The sequence below is a fragment of the Sebastes umbrosus genome, chromosome 9 (genome assembly GCF_015220745.1).
Source record: "Sebastes umbrosus isolate fSebUmb1 chromosome 9, fSebUmb1.pri, whole genome shotgun sequence".
In the NCBI taxonomy this organism is placed as follows: domain Eukaryota; kingdom Metazoa; phylum Chordata; class Actinopteri; order Perciformes; family Sebastidae; genus Sebastes; species Sebastes umbrosus.
Window position 1 is genome coordinate 14,476,051 of NC_051277.1, and position 26,933 is coordinate 14,502,983.

General features: G+C 41.9%; 1 protein-coding gene across 8 annotated transcripts in view; it reads right to left on the bottom strand.

The window, feature by feature from the left end:
* LOC119494486 (amyloid-beta A4 precursor protein-binding family B member 2) overlaps positions 1-26,676 on the bottom strand; it is a 43,907-nt gene extending 17,231 nt beyond the window's left edge. For 2 of the 8 annotated variants that reach the window (XM_037780398.1, XM_037780396.1), the window contains exon 1: positions 10,486-10,673. Coding sequence is in view for 6 of the 8 variants with exons in the window: in XM_037780391.1 (XP_037636319.1) it covers positions 15,311-15,438; positions 16,038-16,184; positions 18,870-18,930; positions 19,038-19,123; positions 20,449-20,604; positions 21,471-21,679; positions 22,331-23,564 (2,021 nt within the window). In the remaining 2 variants the exon portion in view is untranslated. Of the gene's footprint in view, positions 1-10,485; positions 10,674-15,310; positions 15,439-16,037; positions 16,185-18,869; positions 18,931-19,037; positions 19,124-20,448; positions 20,605-21,470; positions 21,680-22,330; positions 23,596-25,929; positions 25,964-26,442 lie in introns of those variants that run through there. The other 6 variants (XM_037780391.1, XM_037780394.1, XM_037780395.1 and 3 more) reach the window with 6 other exon arrangements.
* Between the last annotated feature and the right edge of the window lie 257 nt (positions 26,677-26,933).

A 26,933-nucleotide genomic window follows, 5' to 3' on the forward strand; every position in this document is an offset into this window, starting at 1 on the left:
TTTCAGTTTGCGATATTCAATGCCTGATGCATTCCCACATTTCAGTTATATGTTTATATCCCCTATACCTGCAATTATTTACCCATTCGTTAAATTACAAAAAAGCCACCAAATAGGGTTTAGAAATGTCACAAAACTGCTGACAAATGCTGATGGCAAATGTAAGAAGAAAAAAATCTATAATGCAAAATGCTGTAGAGCACTGATTCTGAGGTTAGTTGTGAAATTGACGTCTTTGCCTCCATTATAATGGTTTTCTTCTGCATGAAATAAGGCTATTGATTGTTAGTGTAAACGCAAGAAAGCTGCAACCAAAGCCTATTTTTTCCCCACTCGTGTTTGGTCAATGAGCTGTAGCGACGAGCTGAAGTCAGGGACTGTCTTAAAAGTGCATGCAAAACGGCCAAGAGAGCTTTCCAGATTTTTGTCAACAGCTATCCGACAGTTTTGTTTTTCCGTTGACACTTTAAACCAACTTTGTTTTCATCTGGACCTCTTTCCATTATATTCACCGCCTCAAGTCATGCAATGTGGTCCGATGAAAATCTGGCTGGTTTTATAACCTCTACTGCAGCCAGCCACCAGGGGGTGATCCAGATGTTTTGGCTTCACTTTTGGGGAGCTGTCATCTCGTCCATTTTTATATACAGTCTATGGTTTATCTGTTCTTGGCTACTCTAGAAACATGGCATCCGAGATAAACGGTTAATTCTAAGTTAACAAAAACACAACGATTCTTATTTTCAGGTGATTATACACTAAAGAAAACATACTTTTGAATATTATATATAGTATATATATATAAACAAAAAGAGATTAATATCAACATTAACCATTACACAGCTTATATTTAAATTTGGTTTACACGTTTTTTCTCCTTTTTTTAAGGTAATAAAACAAATAATTTTGTATTATTTGATTAATTGAGGTGCATTGGGTAAAATATGATGCTGTTTTGTATTTCTTGTGAGTAGCTAAACTTATACATACTATGAGGAATATAATTGGTAGTAAAAAACAATTGTACACAGATTGAGGCAACTACTTCTGGTAAAACTACAAATACATACTGTAATTTTGTGAAATAAATAGATACAGATAGTAGCTTTACGTTAGACTGCACCTTGATGTAACATTGTTTACTTTTGACCAGTTATCCATAAAAATAAGAAAATTACAAGAGTAAACAATTAAATAGTCAGAGGAATGGAGGTGCATTAGTGAGTTGATGGTTTTGTAGTGTTTATTACCTTTTTTCTTTTTTTTTTGCACATAAGCATTACACTTTGCGAACGTAATGCTCAATAATTTAGACTATTTTCACTGAAAATACTGCATAATTAAAATGCAAGTTGTTTTCGACAAACTTTATACAGCATGACTTCACTATACATCTTCAGGTGCTAAAATGGTGTAATAAAGCTGAAGTGTCCACAACTGGTGCCGTAAAAGAGGCTTTTTAAGAGGCAGTGGAAACAACACAAATGGAAGTAGTCCCCAGTTTGCTCTGCTGTACTTTCTCCTGCTCTGTAGCTCCCAGTATCGCTCAGTAGAGACTCTGCAAACCATCTGTCACGCGCACACACACAAACACACAGAGCGCCGCGGCATCACACACACTTCACACAGACTTCAATTATCAAACAGCTTTACAGAGTGTCTGGGTAGTGCCGGCCTCTATGCTAATGCACTTACATATGCTAATTACACAGCCAAATGCTGATTAGAAATGTCTGAGGAGGAAGTTCTAGTGACTCTCCTGTCAGCAGAAAGCAGACGGGGAGTCAGCGAGGGCCAGGTGTGTGTACAGTGTGTGAGCATGCTGGGAAATATGTTCTACTTATTGATTGCAACTGAACTGGTAACTCTATGATTACTGACAGTGTCGTGACTTTGGCTTCAGTCCAAAGTGGATGTGGATCTGATCCAGTTTCACAGCGAGACTCAACGCTGAACTGTGACAGGTGAGAGCAACGCTAGTGTGGAGACAACAGCTGGATGGTGATTTAGAGGAAAAGCCCTTTCATCACACTGTAAAAGAGAATAAAAGAACACCTCGCAGGTATATTTATATTTAGCATCAGTTCTCCCTCCAATTATTCTCTTTTAAAAAGCATTTTTTTCTTGCAACAGTTGTGCGAGACTCTTGTTTTACAAGCTTGCTTAAAAACCTGATGCAGCGTGAAATCGTTCTCAGTAAAACAAAGTAAGATGAATAAAATTATCAGTAGAAAAAGGCAATATGAACACATAGAGATGACAGCTATAATAATATTCATGAGAATTGGAAGAAGTACTAAAAGATAAATCCACCCTAAAGCTCCCTTAGTAAGTGCTGAAAAAGTGAGGGAACGTTTCCGCCGTCGCAGCTGAGAAAAACGCATTTTTTTATTTCAATTAATTCAAATTCTGTTGATGGAGCTTCTTTATCTACATTTATTCTGCTGGAAAATTCCCAATTTTCATTTCCAAACTCAATAAACATTGCAATACAGCGCTGTGAGGAAATTGTTTTTAAAAATTGGACCCCTGAGTGCTGATAATTGCGTTTGCAGAAAACGGTGTATGTTGCTCATGACTGAAGTTAATTGTAGTTTATTGTAATGGAATGCAGCATAAGGTGCTAAAAAGCCCAATAAAAGTCAAAGATAAAACCAGAAAGAGGAGATGCAAAGTAAACACTTTACAAAGCCATCAATAGGCCTCTACAGAGCTGCTGACAGATATTGGCTTAGTTTTACAGTATACTGCACTATTGATGCAACGTTAGTGTCCACTAACTGGTATTTACAGGTGTGTCACTAGCATGCTCAGATATCCAATATTCTAATTAGAGCCTGACTAATACTGGATCTTTGAAGCCAATACCATTATCAGTATTTCAGGATCTAAAACACCTGGTAAATATATATTGGCTAGAATTCATTTAACATGAACAAGCCTTTTTGAAGGATCCTTTACATTCGGTTATCACAAGCGTGTGCCTAAGATGCACTGAGCAGAGCATTTTACAGTTAAAGAATAAACTTGTCAGTGTTCTCTTTATATTAAATCTTCTTAAATTACTTATTATTATCATTTTATTTCTTCATGTTGTCATTTTACTTCTGTCCTCCTTTGCTGCTTTCCAAACGTTATCCCTTTTTTGTAGTAGTTTTTCCTTATACAAATTGAAGGAATTGGACAATGTCATATGTTGTACAGATTTTAAAGCCCTCTGAGGCAAATTTGTGATTTTGAGCTATATACATTAAACAGGCTTGACTTGGTGGATAAACTCTGTAATGGTGACACGGTTTCTAAATTACCTAAAACGTAAGATTGCGTAAATCAACGTAAATCAATCAATTGTTTGACATTTTGGGAAATAAATTATTCACTGTCTTGCTGATGAGATTGATGAGACATTCGATACCACTCACATGTTTGTTTGTTAAGTATGGAGTTGGAGCCGGAGGCAATTAGCTTAGCTTAGCATAAAGACTGGAAGCAGGGGGAAACAGGTAGCATAGCTATCTCAAAAATCCAACAACCAGAACCTCAAAAGCTCATTAATTAAAATGTTATATCTCATTGGTTTAATCCATATAAAAAAAAAAAACGAAATGTAAAAATGATAATGTGTGGTTTTAGGGGGACAAAGTCATGGTCACCTCACTGTGACAACAAGAGTCTGGAGAGTCACTGCATCTGGCTGTTGTTCACTAAGAAAAAGTTACAGTTGTCACTCCCCTTAAAGCACACACAACAAAAAATGTAATTGTGTTTATGGATTAAACAAATGAGACCCATGGTGTTAACATAGACTGTATAAAATATGGACGTAGTCTCTGTGACGTCACACATAGGTTTCTGAAGAGCCGTTGCAAAGGTTAAAAGGTTAAAGTGGGCAGTGACAACACGGCCTAACTCCTGACTAATCCAGAAATGGGTAAAGAGATGGATCATCCGTGGAGCTGAGGCGGGCCGGGTGATGCAGCAGAGCAGACAGCCAGCAGCTAGAAACCTGAGAAGGCACCTTTACCTGTCACCCAAAGCGACATTGCCCTCATTATGCCTGACTTTAAAGCCTTAATATAAATTAAACGGGTGAGTTATATAAAATTTCACCCCCATACAGTTGTCATGAGCGGGGATATTAGCTATAGAGACCAAAACCATTTTTTGTACCAAGCAGTAAACATGTTTATTTCTCTGTAAATGTAAATTCAGGCATTTTAACATGGGGGTCTATGGGGATTGACTTGCTTTTGGTGCCAGCCTCAAGTGGCCATTTGAGGAACTGCAGTTTTTGGCACTTCTGTGTTGGCTTCATTTCTCAGCACCAGAGATTGCCTCTTGGTTATTAATCAGTGGGCGTGTTTTTGAACTTTGGACAGAGCCAGGCTAGCTGTTTTCAGTTTTTATGCCAAGCTAAGGTAATCGCCTCCTGGCTCTAGCTCCGTACTTAAAAAACATAGAGATTAGTATCTGTCTTCTTATTCCTCCTCAACTCTCGTCAATAAAATAAAATTTCCAAAACCATATTTCCCAGAGCTATTCCTTTAGTAGTGAAGTGGAACAATGACAAAGAGAAGTGTCTATGGAGCAGGATTTGGAAGTTAATTTGTATCTCACTAAAAGCAACACCAGTAAAACCACAGATGCACTGGAGTACTTAAAGTCTGTGTGACAACTGAGCAGGGTAAAACCCCTCTGCGACCTGGTGAATTAGTCATGGCCCACAGCCATTAGGCCTAATGTAGAATGTCTGTGCGTAATTACCTCTCTACACCGTAAACTTGTTTACAGCACCAAGATGAGCAGCGAAAATGAGCACCATGGCCAGAGGGCGCAGCGAAGGAGGAGGAGGTACCACATGACACATATTCCCTGTCTCTTTACACACACACACATACATACAATCACCAATATTGCCCAAGGCAGCAAAGAACTAGGCCAAAATCAAGTCGAAATAATAAAAATAAAACTGATGTCTACGGTGTATTAAACTGCGTACACAGCCCACGGCGCTGCCGGTGTGATTTGAGCAGACAGTTGACGTTGTTTACAGCAAAAGCAATGCATCAGTTTGATTCGCCCTTAGTGCCTCTGCATTGTTTCTAAGAAAACGCACAGATTTACAAAGCTGATGGTGAAAACGGTGTCTTGCTAAAAGGGGAGAAACACACCACAACCAGTTTATGTTCAGGCAGCTTTGTGACCCAATTCCGAGCATTCGGTGTGGCAGAGAGGCAAATGAGAGAGGGAGGGGAGACAAGCTGAGGAGGCACACACACACACACAAACGCAACTTCCATGTGTCAACACTCGTCGTATTTCATTACATATTTAAGAGCAGAGATAGGTGGGTGGGCGAGACGGAAAGACAGAGAGAGTGTGTGGGGAGTGAGGGGAGAAAGAGTGATTCTGGGTGGGCGAGAGAGGGAGAAAGATGATGTCCTGCTGTTCTCTCTGCTCTTGATCATTTATACATCACACTGCTCTGAAGTGTGTGTGTGTGTGTGTGTGTTTTTGTACACAACTGCCGATTTTCTCGACTGAGACGGAGCTTCAGTGAGATGTCACTTCAGTATGACGCCCCCATGCATGATCTTACTAATGTGTGTGTGTGTGTGTGTGTGAGAGAGAGAGATAAACAGAGTGTGTGGGAGAGCGCAGGGATTTGGTGTCGGGTTAGTGTAGAGTTATGCCAAGCTCTACTCATGGTGCAGTTGGATCATACTGTATGCATATAACCTAATTAGCTGCATGTGCCATAAATCATTATATTTCATGCACATACAGTAATTAGCCGTCTCACTCTCTCTCTCTCTCTCTCATTCTACTTACAGTGGATATACTAATTATTCTAAAAGGGTCAGTTCATCCACTTTACAAAAGAAAAAGAAGTTTACTAATTGATTAATTGATTCATCTTTTGAGTTATTTTTCAATCAAAAATACCAAACACCCCGTAGATGCAGCTGCTTTTCTTGGTCTTATGTGATATTAAATTGATAATTTTGGTTTGGGCTTAAGCAAATTTTAAAGACTAAACGATTAGCTGATTAATTAAGAAAATAATCCTAATTTACCTCAATTTACCTACTGTGGGAAATAATTTCCTGTATTGCATGCATTATTATATGAAAGATCAATTGACAATCACCTTACTGTTATTTTCTTATCATGTTTAAATCAAACTAAAAGACAATGGTGTCTAAATCTGAAAGTGCCTTTAAGAAAATGTAGCTACCATACATGCATGGTTAACCATTGAAGTGTTGACACCAGATTCAGATTTGGAAAATGCTGAATCCAACACAGAACTTGGAAATATTGGTGTCTATAGGTGATCAATAATTTCCAAAAGGTATAATGGTAGGATGGCACCTATTGTGAACTCCACCAAATATGGGACTTGTGCTAAAATATAAAAATCGGTGCAGCATTGAAGGTGTTTCAGTCTGCTCTCGAGAACAGCCCTCTATTGTACTCTGTTTGATCTACAGTAAATCTATTCATATCGAAGCCTGGAGCCTGTCTTATTTTTTAAAGTTTAACTTTATTGAAGTTATTGAAAATGTGGCTGAGGACAAGAATATTTTCTCCCACAGTATCTACTGTAAGAATGTAGATTTAGTAGATTTGGTTTTATTTGAGATATTCACTCACTACTTTCTGTTGATAGTGTCTTTAACAACAGTTGACTGTGTGTTCTGTGGATTATCCAGTGATGCAGCATCGGGGCAACTCTGTGAAGACCATAAACAAAATCCCATTAATCTCCTTTGTATTGAAGTGGAGGCAGAAATCTCAGAACCTACTGTCTGTATGACTAGATACCACAAAAAAGGTTTATTTATTAATGTCTTTGTAATTTGGGTGAGCCCTTTAAATGGCAACATGCCTTTTGAGCAAGTGATGCAAAAACAGCAGGCAAATCAAATACACGTGATTGGTATGAATGTTGATGTTATATTATTGTCAAAGCTAAATTACATATTACACATTCCACTTTTATAATGACCATGTCTTTAATACAGACAGTGTTGTTTGGTTAAAGGAGCAGTGTGTGACAATTAGGGGGCAATCTATCTATCTAGTGGCAGAAATGTAATATAATATTAATAAGTATGTTTTCTTTAGTGTATAATCACCTGAAAATAAGAATTGTGTTTCCGTTAGCTTAGAATGAGCCGTTCATATCTACATAGGGAGCGGGTCCTCTTCACGGAGTCCGCCATGTTGCATCACCATGTTTCTAAAGTAGCCCAGAACGGACAAACCAAACACTGTTAACTTTTCCTGCTTAGGCCGGAGTCGATAACGTTACTCGCTCCCTATGCTGTTGCTCTCAATCTCTTGCTTCACCACTCACTTCCCAAATACACACACACTCCAAACACTGGCTCTGCTCCAAATGACCTGCTACTCTACAACAACTGGCTCTAGAGAGGGCCATTCGCGTTTCAGTGTCGGACATCGTAGCTCTCCAACACGCTTGGCACACGGGAGAGGCTTCAGTTGGTTGCAATCTCCTCACCTCACCGCTGTATATTGCAAAATCCTACACACTGGACCTTTAATGAAATGTTAGTTAGTAGCTGTTCTTGAGCTTTTGATCATATCATATATGATCTTAATTGGTTGGACAGTTTGATCAGTGCATAAACAGATAACTAGACTTAAGTTGATTGGGTTCCTTCGCTGATCACTTGCTAAAATCTTTCCAAACAAGTAAGTTAAATAGACCCAACAAAGCTTCCAATCAGCAGGTTTCTCTCATTTGAATTAGAGGAGTTGGTGTTAGCCAATCAGGGTCAAGCATCAGCACTATTTTCCCTGTGGGGACCTCAAATTCATTTACTAGTTTTACCGGCATATTTGCAAATAATTGGTTTGTCAGTAGTCTGATCCTGAGCTGCAGGAAGATTTTGAATCATAATCATGAAAAGTGATAAATGCACATTTCTAAATACACTCTGTCAAAATAAATCATTTGAATAAAGTGAGATATTGATTCTGAAATAACTAAGGGGAGATTAATTTACCACCTCATACATTTATTCTGCCAGACACGTCAACAGCTGCCCGACAGAAAACAAACCTACATCAAGCATTTTCAAACATGTTGAGTATTCAAATATATTCAGCTTAAACAGTCTGAGGCCACTTCTACCGTCTGTAGTCTGAATAGATGGACGGGCTACAGGCAGACGCTGACTGCGCCAGCCTCCTGCTGTGTTCAGCCCTGTATGATCAGCAAACATCAGCATCAGCTCACATCGCCGCCCGCCACGGCCCAGGACCAGCGAGGTTTTTATCGGGAGGAGATTTATTGGCTGGTGGGGCAAGGGAGGGGATCTATAGGAGGAGTAATCCGTCAGGAAGACATGGATTACAGCAGGTGTGCCTAACAATGCTAATGTAAAAGAGAGAGAGGGACGGTGAGAGTGTAAATGCAAGAAAGAAGGAAGACATGTTTGTGATTTTTAAGGTTTTTTGTGTACCTGAGTGTCTTTGATTGTAATTGTGTGTGTGTGTGTGTGTGTGTGTGTGTGTGTGTGTGTATCTGACATATGACTCTGGGCTGGAGAGTGAGTGGGGACACAGCTCCGGACATAATGACCCTTTAGAGAATGAGGGTTTCTGGGAGGCTGGGCGGACATGTCCTGACACGAGGCGCGTGTATGTGTGTGGAGAAGTGGGAGTGATGGATTGTGGGTAGATGGAAGGGGCCGACGTGGAGGAGCGATGACTTGCAGGGAAAGAGAGAGGTCTGTATGGGGCTCAAATCGGAGCAGGAGTGGGAAGGGAGGGCCATCAATCATTCTGGCATCTATCGAGTGGGTCTAGGTGTTTGGACCCCGTCCCTGGGGGGCCTTCAGAGGGGGCCTTGCATGTTAATTAAGGTTACTGGGGTCTTGACATCCGCAAATAAGCTGCGGTTCAACTGGGACATCACGACTGGAAGAGGCTATAAACCAAACATGCACAAACTCTCTTCATTGACATAAATGGAGGTGATCGCTCGGGTGTGTTCAGCATTAAAATATTAATGATACTGGAGGCTTGCGTGTCTCCTCTCCTCTCTTTTTCTTTCTTCCCCTCTCCTCTTTTTTCCTTTCTTCTCCTCTCCTCTTTTCTCTCCTCCTCCTCTCTTGTCTTCTCTCTCTTCTCTTTTCTTTTCTTCTCCTCTCTCCTCTTCTCTCCTTTCCTTTCCTCTCCTCCTCTCTTCTCTTTTCCTCTCCTCTCCCTCCTTTTCCACATGCCACAGCTGTCCACAGAAGGTCAGCAGTGGTGGGAAATAAGTGAGAGCTGGAGGGAATAAGCAAGCACTGCTGCCCACTAATGAATATGAATGAAATGTGGAATCAGTGTGTGTTTGTGTCATTACGTGTTTGTGTGTTTGTGTGTGTGCTCTCGCACATCTGCTGATGAGCCATTAGCGAAGAAAGGTGACGATAGGTCGCTTTAATAGCAGGAAACACACATAGACATCACAGGGCCATACAGAGACACTATTAAAAGGCGTACATCACAGTGGCACACGTCCTCAGCTTTAAAACACTAAAGTCTCAATCCTAATAAGTGTCACATGCCGGCAAGGACAAGAAAACAAGCAGGACCTGCCGCCCTAATGTCGTAAATCATTTCACTCTGGCATTTGTTCTTCGCTTAGTGTTTCCCTGCTCGTTCCTCATCCTCCTCTTTTCCTCCTCCTCCTCCTCCTACTCTGCTTGTTATGGGAGATACTCAAGGAGAGAGAGAGAGAGAGGGAAATTCCACATATGCATACAGTGAAGGCATTTATCATGTACACACACACACACACACCTTCACCTAGGTATCCTCACTTAAACAAATTCAAAATGCAGTGCAAGATGTATGTCAGAAATAGTAATATATTTGACTCTGCAGAACACACACACATAAACCAAGTGCAATATCAAACAGCTCCAAACAGCAGTGACACACACTTTGAAAAATCCCCGCAGCACATCCAGACTCTCTAATCCTGTCTTTCTCAATCCCCCCTTTGCTTACTTCATCTCTCTCTCTCTCTCTCTCTTCCTTTCTTTCTTTCACTCTTAAGCTTTTTTCTTTCTTATCTGGCTCCCTGAACGTCTTGCTCATGTCTCAGTGGCTCCGGCTGCAAAACCTGCTGCTGCCAGCCAGCCAGCCAGCTTGCATCCCTACACCTGACAGCTAGCCAGCCAGGGAGAGAGGGAGAGACCAAGTACACAGCTTGAAGTCAAACACACAGCGGGAGGCTGAGAAGTAAATGAGTGAAAAAAATAAAGGGAAAGCTAATGAATGAAAGTAGGGCTGGGAGCTGTGGACTCTAACAGGGCAGTTTGGAAATCAACAGAAGAGAGAGACAGTTGAGATAGAGAAAAGAGGCAGTAATGAATGAGTGGAAGTAGAGGGATGGATTGATGGATATGGATAGATGGGGAGAGCTAGAGGAGTGAATGAATAAGAGATAGGGGTACTCACACAAGCAGACATGCTCGCCCCGTTACAGACGACTACTTCCTTGCCTCGTTAGCTCCAAAACCACGGTGACATTGCTACAGCCGCGGTACCCGGGGGTAAAGATCTTCCTGTCTGCCTCCTCTCTTCTTCTTCTTCTTCTTTTTATTTAATCCTCTGGGGCTCCTTTTCCCCTTCTCCTCCTCTCCCTCTTTCCTTCCCCTCCCCCTGCTTCTCCCTCTTCTCCTCCTCCTCTGCTACACCTTTTCTCTCCCTATCTTCCTCTACGATCGGCTTCTTTTGCTTTGCGCGCCCGGTCCGAAAAGAGCCTCCTGCAAAAGTCCTGCTGTGTCCTGCTCAGTGCAAGCAAGGGAGGGAAGATCTCCCTCCCTCACTGGCTCTCCATCGCTCTGTTACCCCACTCTCTCTCTCTCTCTCTCTCTCTCTCTCTCTCCTTCAAAAGCACAGACACTTCTTTTTTCCCCCCAGCACTCTCGCTGTTTGTCTAGAGTATCTTTCTCCTCTTCCTCAGTTGCTGCTATATCTTTGTCTCTCCCTCCCTTGTCTTACTGAAGCTGAAAAAAAGGGAAGGCTTACACCCCGCTAAAGTGCCACGATGGGACAAACAAAGAGAGGCAGAAAAAAGAAGAAGAGGCAAAAGCTATGCAGCCAATGGCACAAGAGGGAGGAAGAGAGAGGGCTGGAGACAAAGAGTGGAAATAGCGCAAGAGCATTTACAGACAGAAAGAGGGGATGGAGAAAGAGGGGGAAAACACAAGACACACCCGCTCATTCACCATCACACACATACAAACAGAGTGCTCCAGATATAGACCAATGACTTCATCAATTCAAGCCCACGTGCAGTCACACACACATGCATGCAAACGTGCACGCGCGGGCGTGCACAGAGTCGGACTTGCTGAGTGCTCCAAATATAGCCCCATGACTTCATCGAGGAGCTAAGCCCCCCTCGTCCCGCAGCTCCCGCCCCGCTTAAGAGACAGGGGGACTCATTCATATTGAATCAAGCTGAAGGGGGGAGAGGAACAGAGAGAGAGAGAGAGAGAGAGAGAGAGAGAGAGAGAGAGCATTCAGGACAAGACAGGGAATATTCCTCAGATAGATGTGCATGGAGAAAGCGAGAGAGATGGATGGAGAGAGCAAAGGGAGCTTTACTTTGTGGTACTCTCTGTGCATGCATTCAGGCAGCTCAGTCTGGCACAGCTCAGCTCAACACACTGCCTCTGTGTTTCTCAAGCCAATCATACACCAGACAGAAGTGGACACTTAAGGAAAGTATGTGGACAACATCTCACTCCAAAACCATGGGCATTAATATGTTGCCAAAACAGCCTCCACTCCTCAAATCTTTCCACAAGATCTATGAAACTGGCTGCAGCTGGATCTGCTCCCGTTCAGGGGTGTTAAGTCGATGATGTTCCAGTTCATCCCCAAAGGTGTTGGGTGAGGTTGAGGTCAAGGCTCTTTCCAGACCAGATTTGTTTGTTTTTTTATCAGTTATTTTTAGTTTAGTTAGTTCTTTTGTGAGAATACAAAATCAGAGGAACCTAACAACAACACAGACCAACACTACTAAACCCTGCTATCACAGCACCAGCCCTAGGCAGACGCACTAAGTGACCAGTAAATAAAAAAAAAAAAAAAATTAAATCATGACTCTACTATAAATACAAGAGCCCACTCAACAAACGTACATATTAAAATATACAGGGAGAAATAATCATAGGAGGAAAAATAAACTATAAGCCTTTCTCATTTCATTCACTGACATACGATGAGCCCCGTGGCTATAACCCACCTACACATCAGGGAGCAGACAGATTATACCAATAATGCTCACCTCCTTATACATACTGCAAAGATTTGTGAGCTAACACAAGTGCAGACCAGTCCAGCCCCCTCAACCACAAGGGTCACTATACTCACACTCCCCATAGGCCGCAGGGTTAATATCAGTTCAGTTTTATCCTCTCATAAAACACAAATAAATCATTTGAGATGAGATATGTTTCTTTAGAGTATATCCATTCTGAATACACAGTATGTGAATGCCAGAGAAGGCAATAGTTGGCAGAAGAGCAGCAGCGATTAATCAACTAGCTGTCAACTATTACATTTATTGCCAACTATTTTGATTAATCGATTAATTTTGAATAATTAAAAAAAAAAGAAGTAAAAATTCTCTGATTCTAGTGGCTTAAATGTGAATATTTTCTGGTTCCTTTACTCCTCTATGACAGTAAACTGAATATCGTCGACAAAATGAGACATTTGAGGACGTCATCTTGGGCTTTGGGAAACACTGATCGACATTTTTCACCATTTTCTGACATTTTATATAGGGATGCACTGATATCAATACCGGATAGATATCGGGCCGATAACTGACTCAAATAGCTGGATCGAGTATCGGTGACAATAGGGCTGATCTGCTCAATTCAGTTCTATATTTATATACATCATAGACTGGAATTTTAATTCCTGTTTAAGTTTTGACCAATTTGTTGCTGCAATATAAAGGTTTACACCTGAATTGTTATTCCTGTTAATTTTGAAGATTTTTTTACCAAGTTGCTGGTGTACGATTTATTTTTTGAATAACAAAGAACAATTCAATTAATTTCTTATCTATGTAGTTATTTGTTATATTTTGTTTTACAAAGTTACAAAAGCGATGTTTAAGTCAAGCCTGATGTTGTTTTACACATAAAAGAATGATCCCAGTCACTTCCACACAGTGAGGCATAAAAGCTTATTAATTAAACACTGGTATCGGTACTCGGTATCGGCCGACACCCAAAGCCCATTTATCGCTATCAGAATCGATATCGGGACTGAAAATGTTGGATCGGTGAATCCCTCATTTTAAAGACAAAACACCTAATCAATTAATCAAGAAAATACTCAACAGTTTAATCGACAATGAAAATAATTGTTGATTGCAGCAGTGAAGAGCTCAAATCATGCATTCTCTGTCATTAACTTTCTGTTTATTCAGGTAAAAAAAACATTTTGTGCAAGGACATGTCTAAAAAATCATTGTATTCTGTAGCATTCAAATTGTCCTTAATCGAAACTAAGGGGTGTGCCCAAACCATGAAAACCAGCTCAACACCAAAACATACACATGGACAGGGGTGTCTGCATACTGTTGTGTACTCATTTGCACTTTATCAGCTTCCCTGCATGCACAGACTTTGAGTATATTGCACTCTAGTGGCAGAACTAAGCTATTCCAACCTCCAAATACAGTATGTTCTTGTCTCAGACGCACGCATGCACGCACACACGCACGCACGCACACACACACAGACCAAGCCTCTACAGATGCGCCGTACTATAAAACAATTTTCTGCATATACAGAGAGTGCATTGTGGTCTCAGAGCAACAAATATCTTTTAAATCACACACACACACACTCCCAGCCAGGGTGGAATTATAATACATTCAAAATCATGAGCCTGAAACCAAACAGCAGAGTGCAGACTGCAGATTTTAAAGTGCTGATGGGAGGAGAGGATGAAGAGAGAGATGGAGTGAGAGAAAGAAGGATAAGAGGGAGAGCTAGCCTGGGCCGACCCTCCCCTCTTCCCTCCGCTACACGCTTTATCCATTACCGCCGAGAGAGACAGCCACTGAAAGTTTCTCAATCCTCTGAGACGGAAGAGGGTGGAGGGACTCTCTTTCTTTCTTTCTTTCCCTCTCTCTATCACACACACACACACACAATGCTGTGGTAGTGTTGCTGTTGAGGGAAGGAGAGAAGAACAGTGGGAGGGTGCATCCAACAGCATCCCTCTGTGTGTGAAAGAGACTATGGCGGCACTTAGAAGACAAGGAGAAGGACAAAAAGAAGAGATGTGTCGACAGACACAGAGACAGGAAGAGAGAGAAAGAAGGTAACAAGACACTGCGAGTATGGGCGAGTGAAGTGAGATCAAGCCTTTTTACACAGAGGCTATTTTAAACTCCATTTTCACCCAATCCCTTAACAGCTGATTACACATGTCAGGACCAGACAGCTACTTTGGACTGCACCCCTCCACCACTCTTCTCATTTGTACGCTCATTGTGTGACACATCTCCGAAGTGAATCCCCTAAAGTCTCTTCGCTCTCAGTGATTTAACAGTTAGTATCGAGAAAAGCTTTTCACAAGATTTCTATACTGGTGTCAGGATGTATGTGTGTATGTTAAGCTTATATGCACATATGCAAATACGCCTACGTACTCCATACATATTAAATGTATGCATGCATGCATATTACAGCAGCACTAATGTTTCCAGATGTGTACAGGCTTTGTGTGAGTGTTTGAAGTGGTTGCTCCGTGGACTAATGGAAACCCTGAGGGGCCCATATCAATGAGGGCTTAGCTTGTCCCCCCCATTAGCAGCTGTGCTAGCCTCAGCAATCTGCCAGCTCAATAGTGAAAGGTTAAGACCATGGGACACTGCCAAATGACTGAAGGTCAGTCCGGGACGGGAACATGGAGCAATGAGCATAATTATGGAGCGTTGAATGCAGTTTGTGCAAATATGCGTTGAATAATAATGAGGCTGATTCCATTTCTCTGATGATTAGTTAAAACTCCTGAATCAGCGCCATTTTACAGTGTTGTATGTGCCGTGTGTTTGCACATGGCTGAAGCTTGATGTATGTGTTTGTGTGTGGTTTTCTTCGTGTCAACAGCTCAAATTCATGAGGAAATGTGACACTTGGAATCGCTAAAACAGCGGGATCAACTAGCCAAGAATGCAACCGTAATACAGCAACAACAAAAAAAGGTTTCCTAAAGGAAAAATGCATTTTTGACATCCACCTACCTGTCGTGGTCTCGGCCGACGCCCCAGACACGGATGCTACTGATTGGCTGAGAGTGGAGCAGGCTGCGATCATCTGGGTCAACCAGGGTCAACATGCGGTCTTGAAGCACCAGCAGCATCCCTTTGCCCTGTAAGACCACAAAGAAGGATACACTATAGCTGTGGTTCACAACCTGGGGTTGCAAGATGATTAAAACAAAAGGTAATTATGGGCATGACATAATTGATAGTTTGAACTCTTCTTCTAAAAATAATAATAATCTGTTGTAATCTTGTTTTTTTTTCAGATGTCATTAATATCAAAACTAATAATATTTTGAGAATAAATAAATTTACATTTTGCTATGATGGTTGTTTCTTACAGTACAGTAGTAGTACCTGTATGTTAAATAGGTTGTTAGGATGAAGGTTAAACTGAGAAGGCAAACCACTCTTTGGTTGAACTTCTTGAAAATCATAAACATGCAAACTGTGACAAGGTGTGGTGTGCTCCGTTCACAAGCCAAAAGGTCGGGAACCACCCCACTGTAGTATACATACTGTATATTGTCTGTCTCTTTAAATGTTATTACATTAGTCCAATACCTACAGGTACATACATGAAATCTGACCTGTGCATTTAACCCATCCTAAGCATTTAGGAATAATGGGCTGCCGTGAAGCGCCCGGGGAGCAACTTGGGGTTCAGTGTCTCCAAGTTGCCCCCTGGCACTGCTGACACACTGACCTCTCCCCAGACACCGGCAGAGTCTCGGATGTCCCTCCTGCAGTAGGACAGCTGTCTGATACAGTGGTGGACGGCCAGGCTGCTCCTCCCCTCACACAGGTCCTGTTCTGCCATCTCCACCCAGCCCAGAGATCGCACTGGAAATGACTGGAAGGAACACAACAACACACGCATGTGGATGAGTCAGTATTCAATTTCAACACAGGTCTTATTTTAGTAGTTTTGGCTATCACATTGTCGGTTATAATTAACACTGTGCTCACCAAAATAACTGGTGAAACAGTATTCGTTTAGTATTTGTCTCACGGGGCAAAAACAACGGTGGTCAGACAATTAGACAGGTTATAAACAAGCCAGAGTTTAACCAGATTGTCTAAAACCACTTTGTAATAAATAATAAACTTGAATAATAAATAATAAACCACTTGGGTTGAAGTCACTGAAGTCTTTATTTTTATAACCTGTTTTCGCTGCTGAGTCAGTTTGACATCATGATATACTGTATCCTTCAAACGCATGTTGTAGACCCTTCTGTCTGCTTCTCTCTGAAGTCGCATTTTGTTTTTTCCAAAAATGTAATAATATTTCTTCAGGTAGTGTAGGTCAAAGTTCAACCAAGATGTCACTCTGAAAACAGTTTGGGTAACAATATTACTGTTCCCTTTCATTATTATCTTCCAAATGAGTTTGACTACTCCGTGGGTTTGTTTAAAACCTGTTGCTTTTTGCCCTGTCGGACTTCTTTACAGTAATGTCGCCACAGTCCCAGATCTCTGTAATTAACTAGGGATTGTCATCATAACTTAAAGAAACCATAGCCAAATGTACAAAAAATAGGGTCCAAGTTGATATAAAATTGAAAGTATAAGAACCAACACTTACTTACATACTAGCACACAGGCACAGTAACTCCAACAACGTTGCTCTTAAAGGTCCCATATCCTGCTCATTTTCAGATTCATACTTTTATTTTGTGTTTCTACTAGAACATGTTTACATGCTGTAATGTTCAAAAAAACTTTTATTTTCCTTGTACTGTCTGTCTGAGTATACCTGTATTCACCCTGTGTCTGAAACGCTGCGTTTTAGTGCATTTCAACTGAATTGAAACAGAATTGCGTTGCCTGGCAGCAGTTTGGATCCCTGTTTACTTCCTGTCAGCTTATGTCATTCATATACACTGCTACCAGGAATAAACTAAGACACATTTAGAGTGTTTAAATTTAAAACTGTGTAATGGTCTAAATATTGTATATTCGTGACATCACGAATGGGCAGAAATCCTGACAGCTTGTTTCAAACGCACAATTTCTGAATACGGGCAGTGTGTATTTCTCTGTATATTGAGCGCTTTGATACTTTCACAGTATTTATAAAGCACTTAAACCTGCTTTATAATATAAAAGACATGAAAATCTCACTTTTTTCAATATGGGACCTTTAAAGTTTAATTTTGCTTACATAGGTACAGTATAGTATGCAGCGACAGCTACTGTACCATAAACCAGCCATCAGAGCAAATAACTGAGAGAGGTTTGATTGGGGATGACAACACATGAAATATGAAAGACTGTGTGTATGTGTGTGCACAGTAAGTGTGTGTGTACTGCCTCAGGCCAGCAGCTATTACCATCCTCTCTCCTTTCTTCCTTTAACTATTTCTCTTTCTGTCTCTCTACCACAACAAGGAGCTCTTCTCTGCTGAGGAAAAATACATTTCTCAAGCCTGTAACAGTTTCAAGCAAACATGCACACACACACACCATCTCCCTCTCTCCTCCTTTGACCATATTATTCTCCCTTGTATTCTTCCTCATTAAACTTTCACACATCCTGAGATCATATCTGAATTCCCACACTTCTCCCCTGTGTTTCTGGGTTCCACTGAGATATCTGAATATCTCAGGCTTTTCTTTCACTTGAATTTTAATTACTGAAGCATGTATAAGTCTCCTTTTCTGTTCTTTGTGATTTAAGTTTGGAAAAACAACAAATCCTGACTAAACAAGAAAACTTACATGGTACTTTTGGTTTTGGAATCTAAAATAAGATGCAACATTTGCCTTAATCTTATTTTATTATATTATTATTTTAAATGATAGGTAAATTAAATATGTCCTTTGCAATAATGGTGACATTTATTTAGGATCAAAGCTATTCTTCCAGCAAAAAAAAGTAGTTTGGCCGTGAACAAATTCACCATAGCCCAGTTCACAAAGTAACCACTGGGTGGCACTGCAACAAACAGAGAGAGGACAGATGCCAGGTGAGCAGGTTCATTACGTCATTGCAAACAAAGCCTGGAGACTTCCCTTCATTAACAAATACATGATCTGCTGAAAGGCTGACATTTTGTTCAACAAATAAGGTCAGACTGACGTAATAACAGAGAAATGCGTGCTCTTCAAATGTTAAAGTGTTGCCAAACAGTCATTTATAGGTGGCATACTGTGTTAATCAATACTAATAGCACTTGAATGCATGTGCGAGTCTGGAATACCACACAAATGGTGCTGAAAGTTTGAGGAAGACTAAGTGATAATATTTGAAACCTCACTTATATACAATTTGGGGCCTTTGCCTGTAATTGCAACAGCCTATAACCGGTCACTACACACAATGTGTGTCCATGAGCAAAACAAGTTATCATGAAACAATATGAAAGGCCTTCCTAAGTAAATAAATCCACAAACTGTGACACAGTACAGCCATTAGTAAGGGATATTTATGTTTTTGTCCTGCAAAAAATCCCGGCAGATGATTGTTCTTGGCCACAAACAAAGTTATTTCAAACACAAATGCTGCTGTAATATGTTGTTGTTCTGATCTTACCATTGCATCTGGATTGGAGAAGCTATTGTTGAGGTCCACTGTCTCTAGCTGGGCTGGGGCGCTGCAGGAAAACAGACGTAACAAATAGTCACAGTAAAGTCATATTTCACAAACTATTACATGAAAATACACAAATCTAGAAATTACACATGTCTTTATGTGTATTACTTAAGTTTAAGCGAAGCATAGCGGAGGGTAGCCCCTTCAAACGCCTTCAGACTGGGATCTGGATAGACTGGATAGTCCTTCAGCTCCTGCAGCAAAACAGACAGACATTGAGAGAGAGAGACTAACATCAGTGGTAGACACTGGTGAGTGAATGAAGAGAGATGAAAAACAGATTCTAATAGTGATTGTACCGACTTATTTGGTCTCATTTGCTTTGTAATAACTGAAGAGGATACTACTCATTCTGACTTAATATGAGAGATATTCATCTTTGTTGAATATGCGCCTCAGACCGGCCTGGACTGAGATTACTGTGTGCTCATTTCAATCTAATAAATACAGCAATGAAAGCAGAGATATATTGATTATACCATCAAGCTTTTAGGGAATATGCAGGTAACACTTCATTTGACAGGTCTGCAAATTTCATGGTAATTAGGTGATAATTAGCAAGTAACCTATTTGAAATTTCTTTGGAATTACTGCCAAATTACCGAAATATTTACCTCAAAGTTTATCAAATATGACGTTGTTTGGCTGTCTTGACTTGGGACTGTTATTATTATTATTTTATATATGTTATAAACATTATCTAATAATTATATTCCACTATTTCCAATAGTGGAAGAGTAATAAATAGCTGGTCATTTATTTGATTCATTTCCAGGAAAAGAATACAAAGTTAATTGATATGCTTTATTTCCATGTCTGCTGGTAAATAGATAATAATGAGCAAATAACTTCTTTGAAATTTTTAAATAGCTCCCTGAAACATTACAGTAGCTACCAGGTTACATTTGTGTAGACAATAAGTCACATAATGGTGAGATGTGTGCCTGATCAGAAGTGTCTTCTATAGTTTTGATTTTCTACCTCCGATGAAGAGCAGCGCACAGCCGCTTCTCAACCCTAAGGGCCCTATTTTAACCATTACATGCTATTTTAGAATATAATTATTAAGTCATGTTTATAATAAAGTAATTTTCGATACATTTTTAGGTAAATATTGGGTATTTATTACCATTACCATGAAATTTGAGGACCTGTAAAATAAAGTGTTACCAATATGCATACTAAAGACAGCTATGCAATAAATCAAAATAATAAAACAGCTAGAAAAGCTAGATGCGATGGTACCAAACTCCACATTCACTGTATTAAACAAATACCTTGCCCTATGCAACAGTAGGACTCTTTGTGTTTTTAATAGTGACTGGATGACCACGGAGCAGTTGTTGATTTTTAGATAAAAGGATAAAATAAAATGTTTTCCTTTCAATTTAAAAGCAACATTCCCATTCGGACCAAAATTAATCAATAAAACCACATCCCAAAATTTGAACTTTTACAGAGAGAGATGATGTCAACAAGTGAACACCCAAATAAATGTGAGTCTGTGACTGTGACTCACGTTGGCTGTGCAGGTGGCGGTGTTGAGATTTGGTCCAGAAGAGGTGACATCATCGAATGGAGTGGAGGAGGAGGAGGAGGAGGGGGAGGAGGGGCAGGATCCAGTGGGTGAGGGGACCGGCTCCACCGAGCTGTCAGATATCAGACTGCTGGGGCGCTGTGGGAGAGAAAGAGGGACGCAGCATGAGAGAAACACAGAGACAGACAGAGGATGGTGGGCACATCAACGATCAACAACTGCTTTACAATACATTGGACTAAAATTGTATATAAGCCAGTTATAGCATCAACCCAAAACGGTCACTACTTTAATGCAACAAATTGTATAAATGTTTGACAAACAAGTTTTAGCTTTTTTGGAGCTTTCAATCACATCTCACAGTGCAGATGAAATTTTCAGTTTTCATAAAGATGGCTCTCTAAGATCGTTAGATGTGGTTAAAACTAATAAAAAATTTTTTAAAAAAAGCTAGTAAGTGGACCTTGAGTTAAGATTGTTTTGTCCAATTTCTATTTTTACGATTAAGATTGAACTTTCATGCATCATTTTATAATATAAAACTTGCTGTTTCCACCAATTAATTTATTACTATGTGTTTCTTTCCCACGGTTAAAATGTTATAGAAGAGTGGAAGAAACATGCCACTGCCAGCCAACTTATGAAGATAGCATAACTTTTCCTTAATTTCCCAAATCCTGGCTTCAGCATTTGACTCAGAGAATGGTGGATGTGGATGTGCAGGTATCCTAAAGCATCCAGTTTAAACTGGTATCAGTTTGTTTGCTGACTATGTGACCTTTGAACATATAGTACTACTATTATTAGCATTAAGCATAATAAAATGTTGTGTATTCTCTCTGGGGTTGTTGACATAAAACCATCTTCAGCTTTAATGAAAAAACAAAAACTAGACCTTTAAAAACCCACACATGATGAACCTGGATATGTAGCCTTGCATATGTGAAGTTAAATGAAAAAGATGTCTGAGGTTTGAGGTGTGTTAGGTCTTTGGCTCCTCTCACCTCGTTTGGTGGCTTGAGGGAGTCCTGCGTTTCCTGTGTCGGGTCGTGCTCAGTGTCTGGCTCATTGTCGGGAGAGGTGTGTTGGTCGCCGGAGGCGACAGGTCGGTGGTACTGTGTGGTGCCAGTGGGGATGTGCCAGAAATAGATCTCTGATGAGTCTGAGATCTCCCGCCAGCCTGGAGGCAGGTTCCCTTCATTCCATACATCTGCTGATGGATCACAGTGGTACACAATCACAGATTGCATACGAATACAAATATATACATATGCATGCTTGCACACAGGAGGGTTCTGCAAAAACACATGATATGTACATACAAAAGGCTGCACACACAGGGGTGGACAGGGTGAATTTCAGTGATGGTCAGCCTGTCCCTACTTAGTTTCTGTTGTCATAGCAACTCCAGGGCTCATCCCCTGTAGTCGAACCCAGTGGGCAACAGCATCTCTCCCTTCCTTCCTCTCTCTGCTGGCTGCTTTTTCCCTGTCTGCCTTCTTATATTTCTCTCCATACCCTCATATTCTCGAACTATTGCTTTGTCATCCATCCTTGGCAATCATCGCTCACTAAATCCAGCCCTGCTTTTCTCTCTTTTCCTTCCTTTTTCACCCCCTGCTATCTGCAGTATCCTATCCTTCTGTCCATCCTAATCGCTCTCTGCGCCATAAGGTGGCTCACAAGGGCCTTAAAGGTTGCAGCAGTATTGCTGGAGTGACTTGCTTGCTTAAGAAGTAAAATTTGGTAAATTTCCAAATGAGACAGTCTGTAGGAGGAAGAAGATTAAAGGCTGACACAGATATGCAAATTAAATAAAAAAAGAAAAATCAGATGAAAAGACAAACACACACACATATCGAACCTGTCTCCCGTGGAGTCTGAGGAGAGGGCGTCTCCTGGGACAGGGTGGTCCAGCTGGAGTCTTCATCCTCCGAGGGAGTTTCAGGAGTCAGATCCATCCTTAAGCCCACTTTAGGGAGCCCAGTCTCTGGTTCCTGATCTGGCAGGGCAGGGGGTGCCCGGCTCCTGGTGGGGGTGCTCCTCTCTGCAGCCCGGGCCTGTTTTGGGGACGAAGGCGGGTACTGTTGCAGGAACTGGTTCTCATTGTTTGGGTGCAGCTCGACTTTGATCACCCGGGGCTGGGAGCTCCGGGGAGGCTTTGCAGGACTGCGTGGACTAGTCAGAACCTGGGCACAGAGCTCATCTCTGACCTGGCCTGGAGCCTGGTTCTGGAGGTGGATTTGGTTGTCTGGGAACCACTCTGGGCTGTTGGTAGAAGAGGAGGACGTGGGGGAAAGCGGGGCTTCCACCACCACTGGTAGCAGCGGCTGCCTTGGTGTCGGTGTGGGGTCATCTTCCTCTTCCTCCTCCTCCTCCTCCACCACCGGCTCCACCTCTTCCTTCTCCTCCTGGCAGGTCTGCTTGCTGCTGAGCTTCTCCTCCTTCTGGCTCTCCCTCTCCTTGGCAGGGCTGGCCTGCTCCTTCTCTGGAGAAGGCTGCTGCTTCTTCTCTTCCTTGTCCTCTTTGTTTCCCCAACTGAGGTCCAGATCCCAGCCCTTCCCGTGATACTCCAAGAAGCTCTTGGTCCTTCTACGGAACGGGGGAAGCTGGGAGTTGTCTTTTCCTGATTCTAGCCAGTCAGAACTGGGGTTATTGATGAGATCATTGTGAATTTTGCCCTCTGTATTGGCCCTGCTCAACTCCAGCTGCTGACTCTCAGCCCGTCTCTGCATGTTGGCCCCGTTCTTGGCCAGTTTGGGGTTGGTTGTATTGGAGGACGAGGAGGAGTAGAGGGCAGAGCTGGAGGAGGACTTGGTGGGGAGACCCCTCCCTCTGGTTACAGGTTGGTTTTTAGAGTCACTTATCCCCATGGCGCTCCGCACGCTGGTCATCGCGTACCTCTGACGGCTCTTTGGCAAGGTGGCCGAACTTCCGGTTTCCATGGACTCCTTGATGACGTCTCGCCCGAGCAACTGGTTGTACGATGAGCGGAGGGTGAGGGAGGTGGGAGGGTTGGCGGAGGGGCCGCTGCGATTGGCCAGACCAGAGGGGGAGGAGCCAGAGCGGGAGAGAGGAGGAGTCTGTACCGACATCATGGCTGACTAGGAATACACTGCCGTGATAGAGCTGACGAGAGAAGAGACACACTGTCAGAAATTCTGTAACGTGATGTGCTACACAACATAGCCCAACTGATACTGGGCTTTTGAGGCAATGTTGATATTAGAGATTGTAAAAAAAAGTATCATATGTTTATTTTTTACATAAACACAACATTAAACATCACATTTTTTGATACGGATCCTTTAAGCGGGATGTAACTTTTTTTTTTCCTATTCGATTTTTGAAGATAGAAAGATGGAGAAGTAAGTGTTCCTCATTTTCCATTTTCCCTGAGTCAGTCAGAGTACAATAACACTCCTTCCTGCAGTTGCAAGCTCCTTTTACGCCTACTCATCTCATTGCAAATGGTTGGTCACTGGGTGAGCATATTTTTAAAAGCTTTTCTCTGGCCTCTCTGTTTATGTGTTGCACTACACTACTATGCTGCAAATAATATAACATAATGTTCATTTCTGGCCCATGAAGTACTCTCTGGGTTTTTTCTCTCTGTGTGAGTCTCTGACATCATCACAGGCAGGTGACATCATCAAGTGGAGACATTGTGCTGTGTCACACATTTGCATTTCTTTGATGTTCCAACAGAACCTGAAGCCGATAAAAAAGCATCTTGCTCTTTTGCTCTCTGGCTGCAGTTCAGCCAGTCTCAGAGGCGTTTATTAAAACACTATGGTGCTGATTATTTTCCAGCCTCTCGCCCCTTTTACACTGTTGAAGTGTTAAAAAAAAACATTGCATCAAAGACACAAAGCTGGATCGCATTTGCATGATATTGGGAGTGAGTCAGACAGACCCGCCTCAATGTATTCATCCAGGACTGACACTGAAGGCCGGGGCTGAGCAGTGAGCCAGTCTGTGGGGAGGAGAAGTGGCAGCCAGCTCCTGCTAACTAGATAACCGTGTCTCTTTTATCTCTGGCTGGATCAGCCCTGTGATGCTGAACACTGACAGATGGATAGCAACAAAGACAGCAGCAGAGAATCATTTTTGATTTTAAGACAAGGCACATGTAGGCCTATGGGGTTGCATCACTGTCACTTCTGCCTCTGAATGATCTATTTCGGTTACTGGGAAGCTGGTAAACAACAGGTAGAAAAACATGCCCAGGCACGCAAGCATAATGCATAAACATCCTGTTACCCAATCATGAACACAGACCTCAAACAATGCTGCAGTCATCACCAGCACATTTTCTCAAAAACGATGGAAAATACAAACGCAGCAGATTTTAAAGCACGACAAGATCTTGGGAAAAGACAGAGGCAGTGTTTTTGGAGAGAGCAGAATCCCTGGGCAGTGCACTTTGTTCATGCGGGGCCCCTATCCGCTCCAATCTCCCTGGGTGGCTGTCGTGTTGTCCCTCTGTCACCGAGCCAGACAACCACAACAACCTGTTTGTGCTGAATCTGCGCTCACACTCCAGCCGGCACTGTGATCATACACAAACGCAGTGTCAACAGGTACAAACTATACCTGCACTGTCTCATCACAATACCAGCTATTCTCAATCAGCAATGCTCCAATTTATACGTTACTCCCTTTACTACATTGTCTCTATAAGATGCATTCATACCAAGCTAAAAGCCCCAAAAGCAGGAGATACAAGCTCCCCCACCAGACAGCTACAAATTGTGCCTTGAGCCACTGAAGCTGAAAATCACAGCAAATATGTTGCATGACTCAGAGGACGAATTACACATCCTGACACAACCCCCAAAACAGACAAGGAGTAATAATAAGCAAACAGCGTTTCAACTCCCCATTGCCCCTTTCTCCTCTATTTCTTTTTATTATTATTATCCATGAGTTGCAGACAAACTGGATCATCCTCTTCATTCTTTTTCCCCCCTTCCCCTGACAATGCAGCCACATCTCCATTAGCGAAACAAAGTGGGGCGAAGAGAGGATGTAAGGGGAGTGGAGAGGAGAGGAGAGAGGATGGTTATTAGAGAGGGAGAATGACACAGCAGTTTGCAGGACAGTCCACACACACAGAGACAGTTAAACTGTTGTTCTCAATAAATCTGTTGTGCAGAGGTCATTCATGAGATGCACAAGATTTGAACAGCTGGCGACAATACAACAGCAAACTAATAAAACAATTATGTATCATTAAACTCATCTTTTTGTTCTGCTCTTCCTTGTGTGTGTGCTCGACTGGTGCTTACATGACAGTAAAATGTAAAGAAAACAAGCATATATCATATAAGTCATGTCCTTTCCTAAAGATTTACTCACATAATGAAACTTCTTGACACACAAAATACAATGTCATCTCTCTATTGTTAGAGCAAGGTGACAAAAACATGATCCTTGTCTGCTCCATAATGTGCCGCTCACCTTGTATAAAGAGTGTTTTCACCTGAAGGTCACCCTAAAAAAAGAAAAATCAAGATATCACATCACATCAATATGCTTTCTGGATTCATCCTCTGATTAGATATTGACAGAGATCTTGGCCTGTGAGAGGAAACCACCCTTCCTCAACTTACTCCCTGTAATAGCAGGCCTCTTTTGCTCAACTCTGAACAGCACAAACACCGCTTCACAAATGAAATGCAACAGATGAAAAGCACAAGCTGGGAGAAAATGAACTTGAAAAAAGTCGATGATGTCATGGGTGGAGTATATTCTATAGCTACCACCTTAATAAACTCCCTCACTGATGGATCAGAAACAGATCATCTTTAAATCCACCCATAACGCAGAGGATGCATAGGTGGAGTTATTGTCAATATGTGAAAAACAGATGCAGTAAATCTTCAGCATCCAGCTCCATCATCATCACCACAACCACCACCACCAGAGCCGCACTGGGAGGAGAGCGCATCCTCATCCAGAGCATCTATTTACATCCACTCACCGCTTCGCTCAGCCTCCAGCTCCCACGACGACGCACACTCAGTATCTAGTGAGCAGGGCCGAGGTCGACAGCCGCCTTTATAAGCTCCAGTCCTGCCCATATAACTGCAGCCGGCCGCCCGTATGTGATCGGATCACATCACATCATCATCTGCCCTCCCAGCATCCCGGCTCGGTGCTCGCTGGCGGCCCAAGATGAGCTTTCTCTCTGCTGCGCCAGAGGAGAGAGCGCTCAACACCAGCCGGCCAATCAGGACGCACGGCGCACGACGGAGGAGGAGGAGGAGAGACGCAACCATAATAAATCTACCGGTGTTATTTTGCAACTCAGGTAATGAAATCACACATCATCGGAGTCTGACGTCATGCAGTTTAGTCTTGAGGAAATATGGATGGTTTTATTTATAGTGCTGCACTCACTGATGATCACACTGTAAACATTTGCTGTTAATTTACAGCAGGATTTCAACAGTATTAACCTG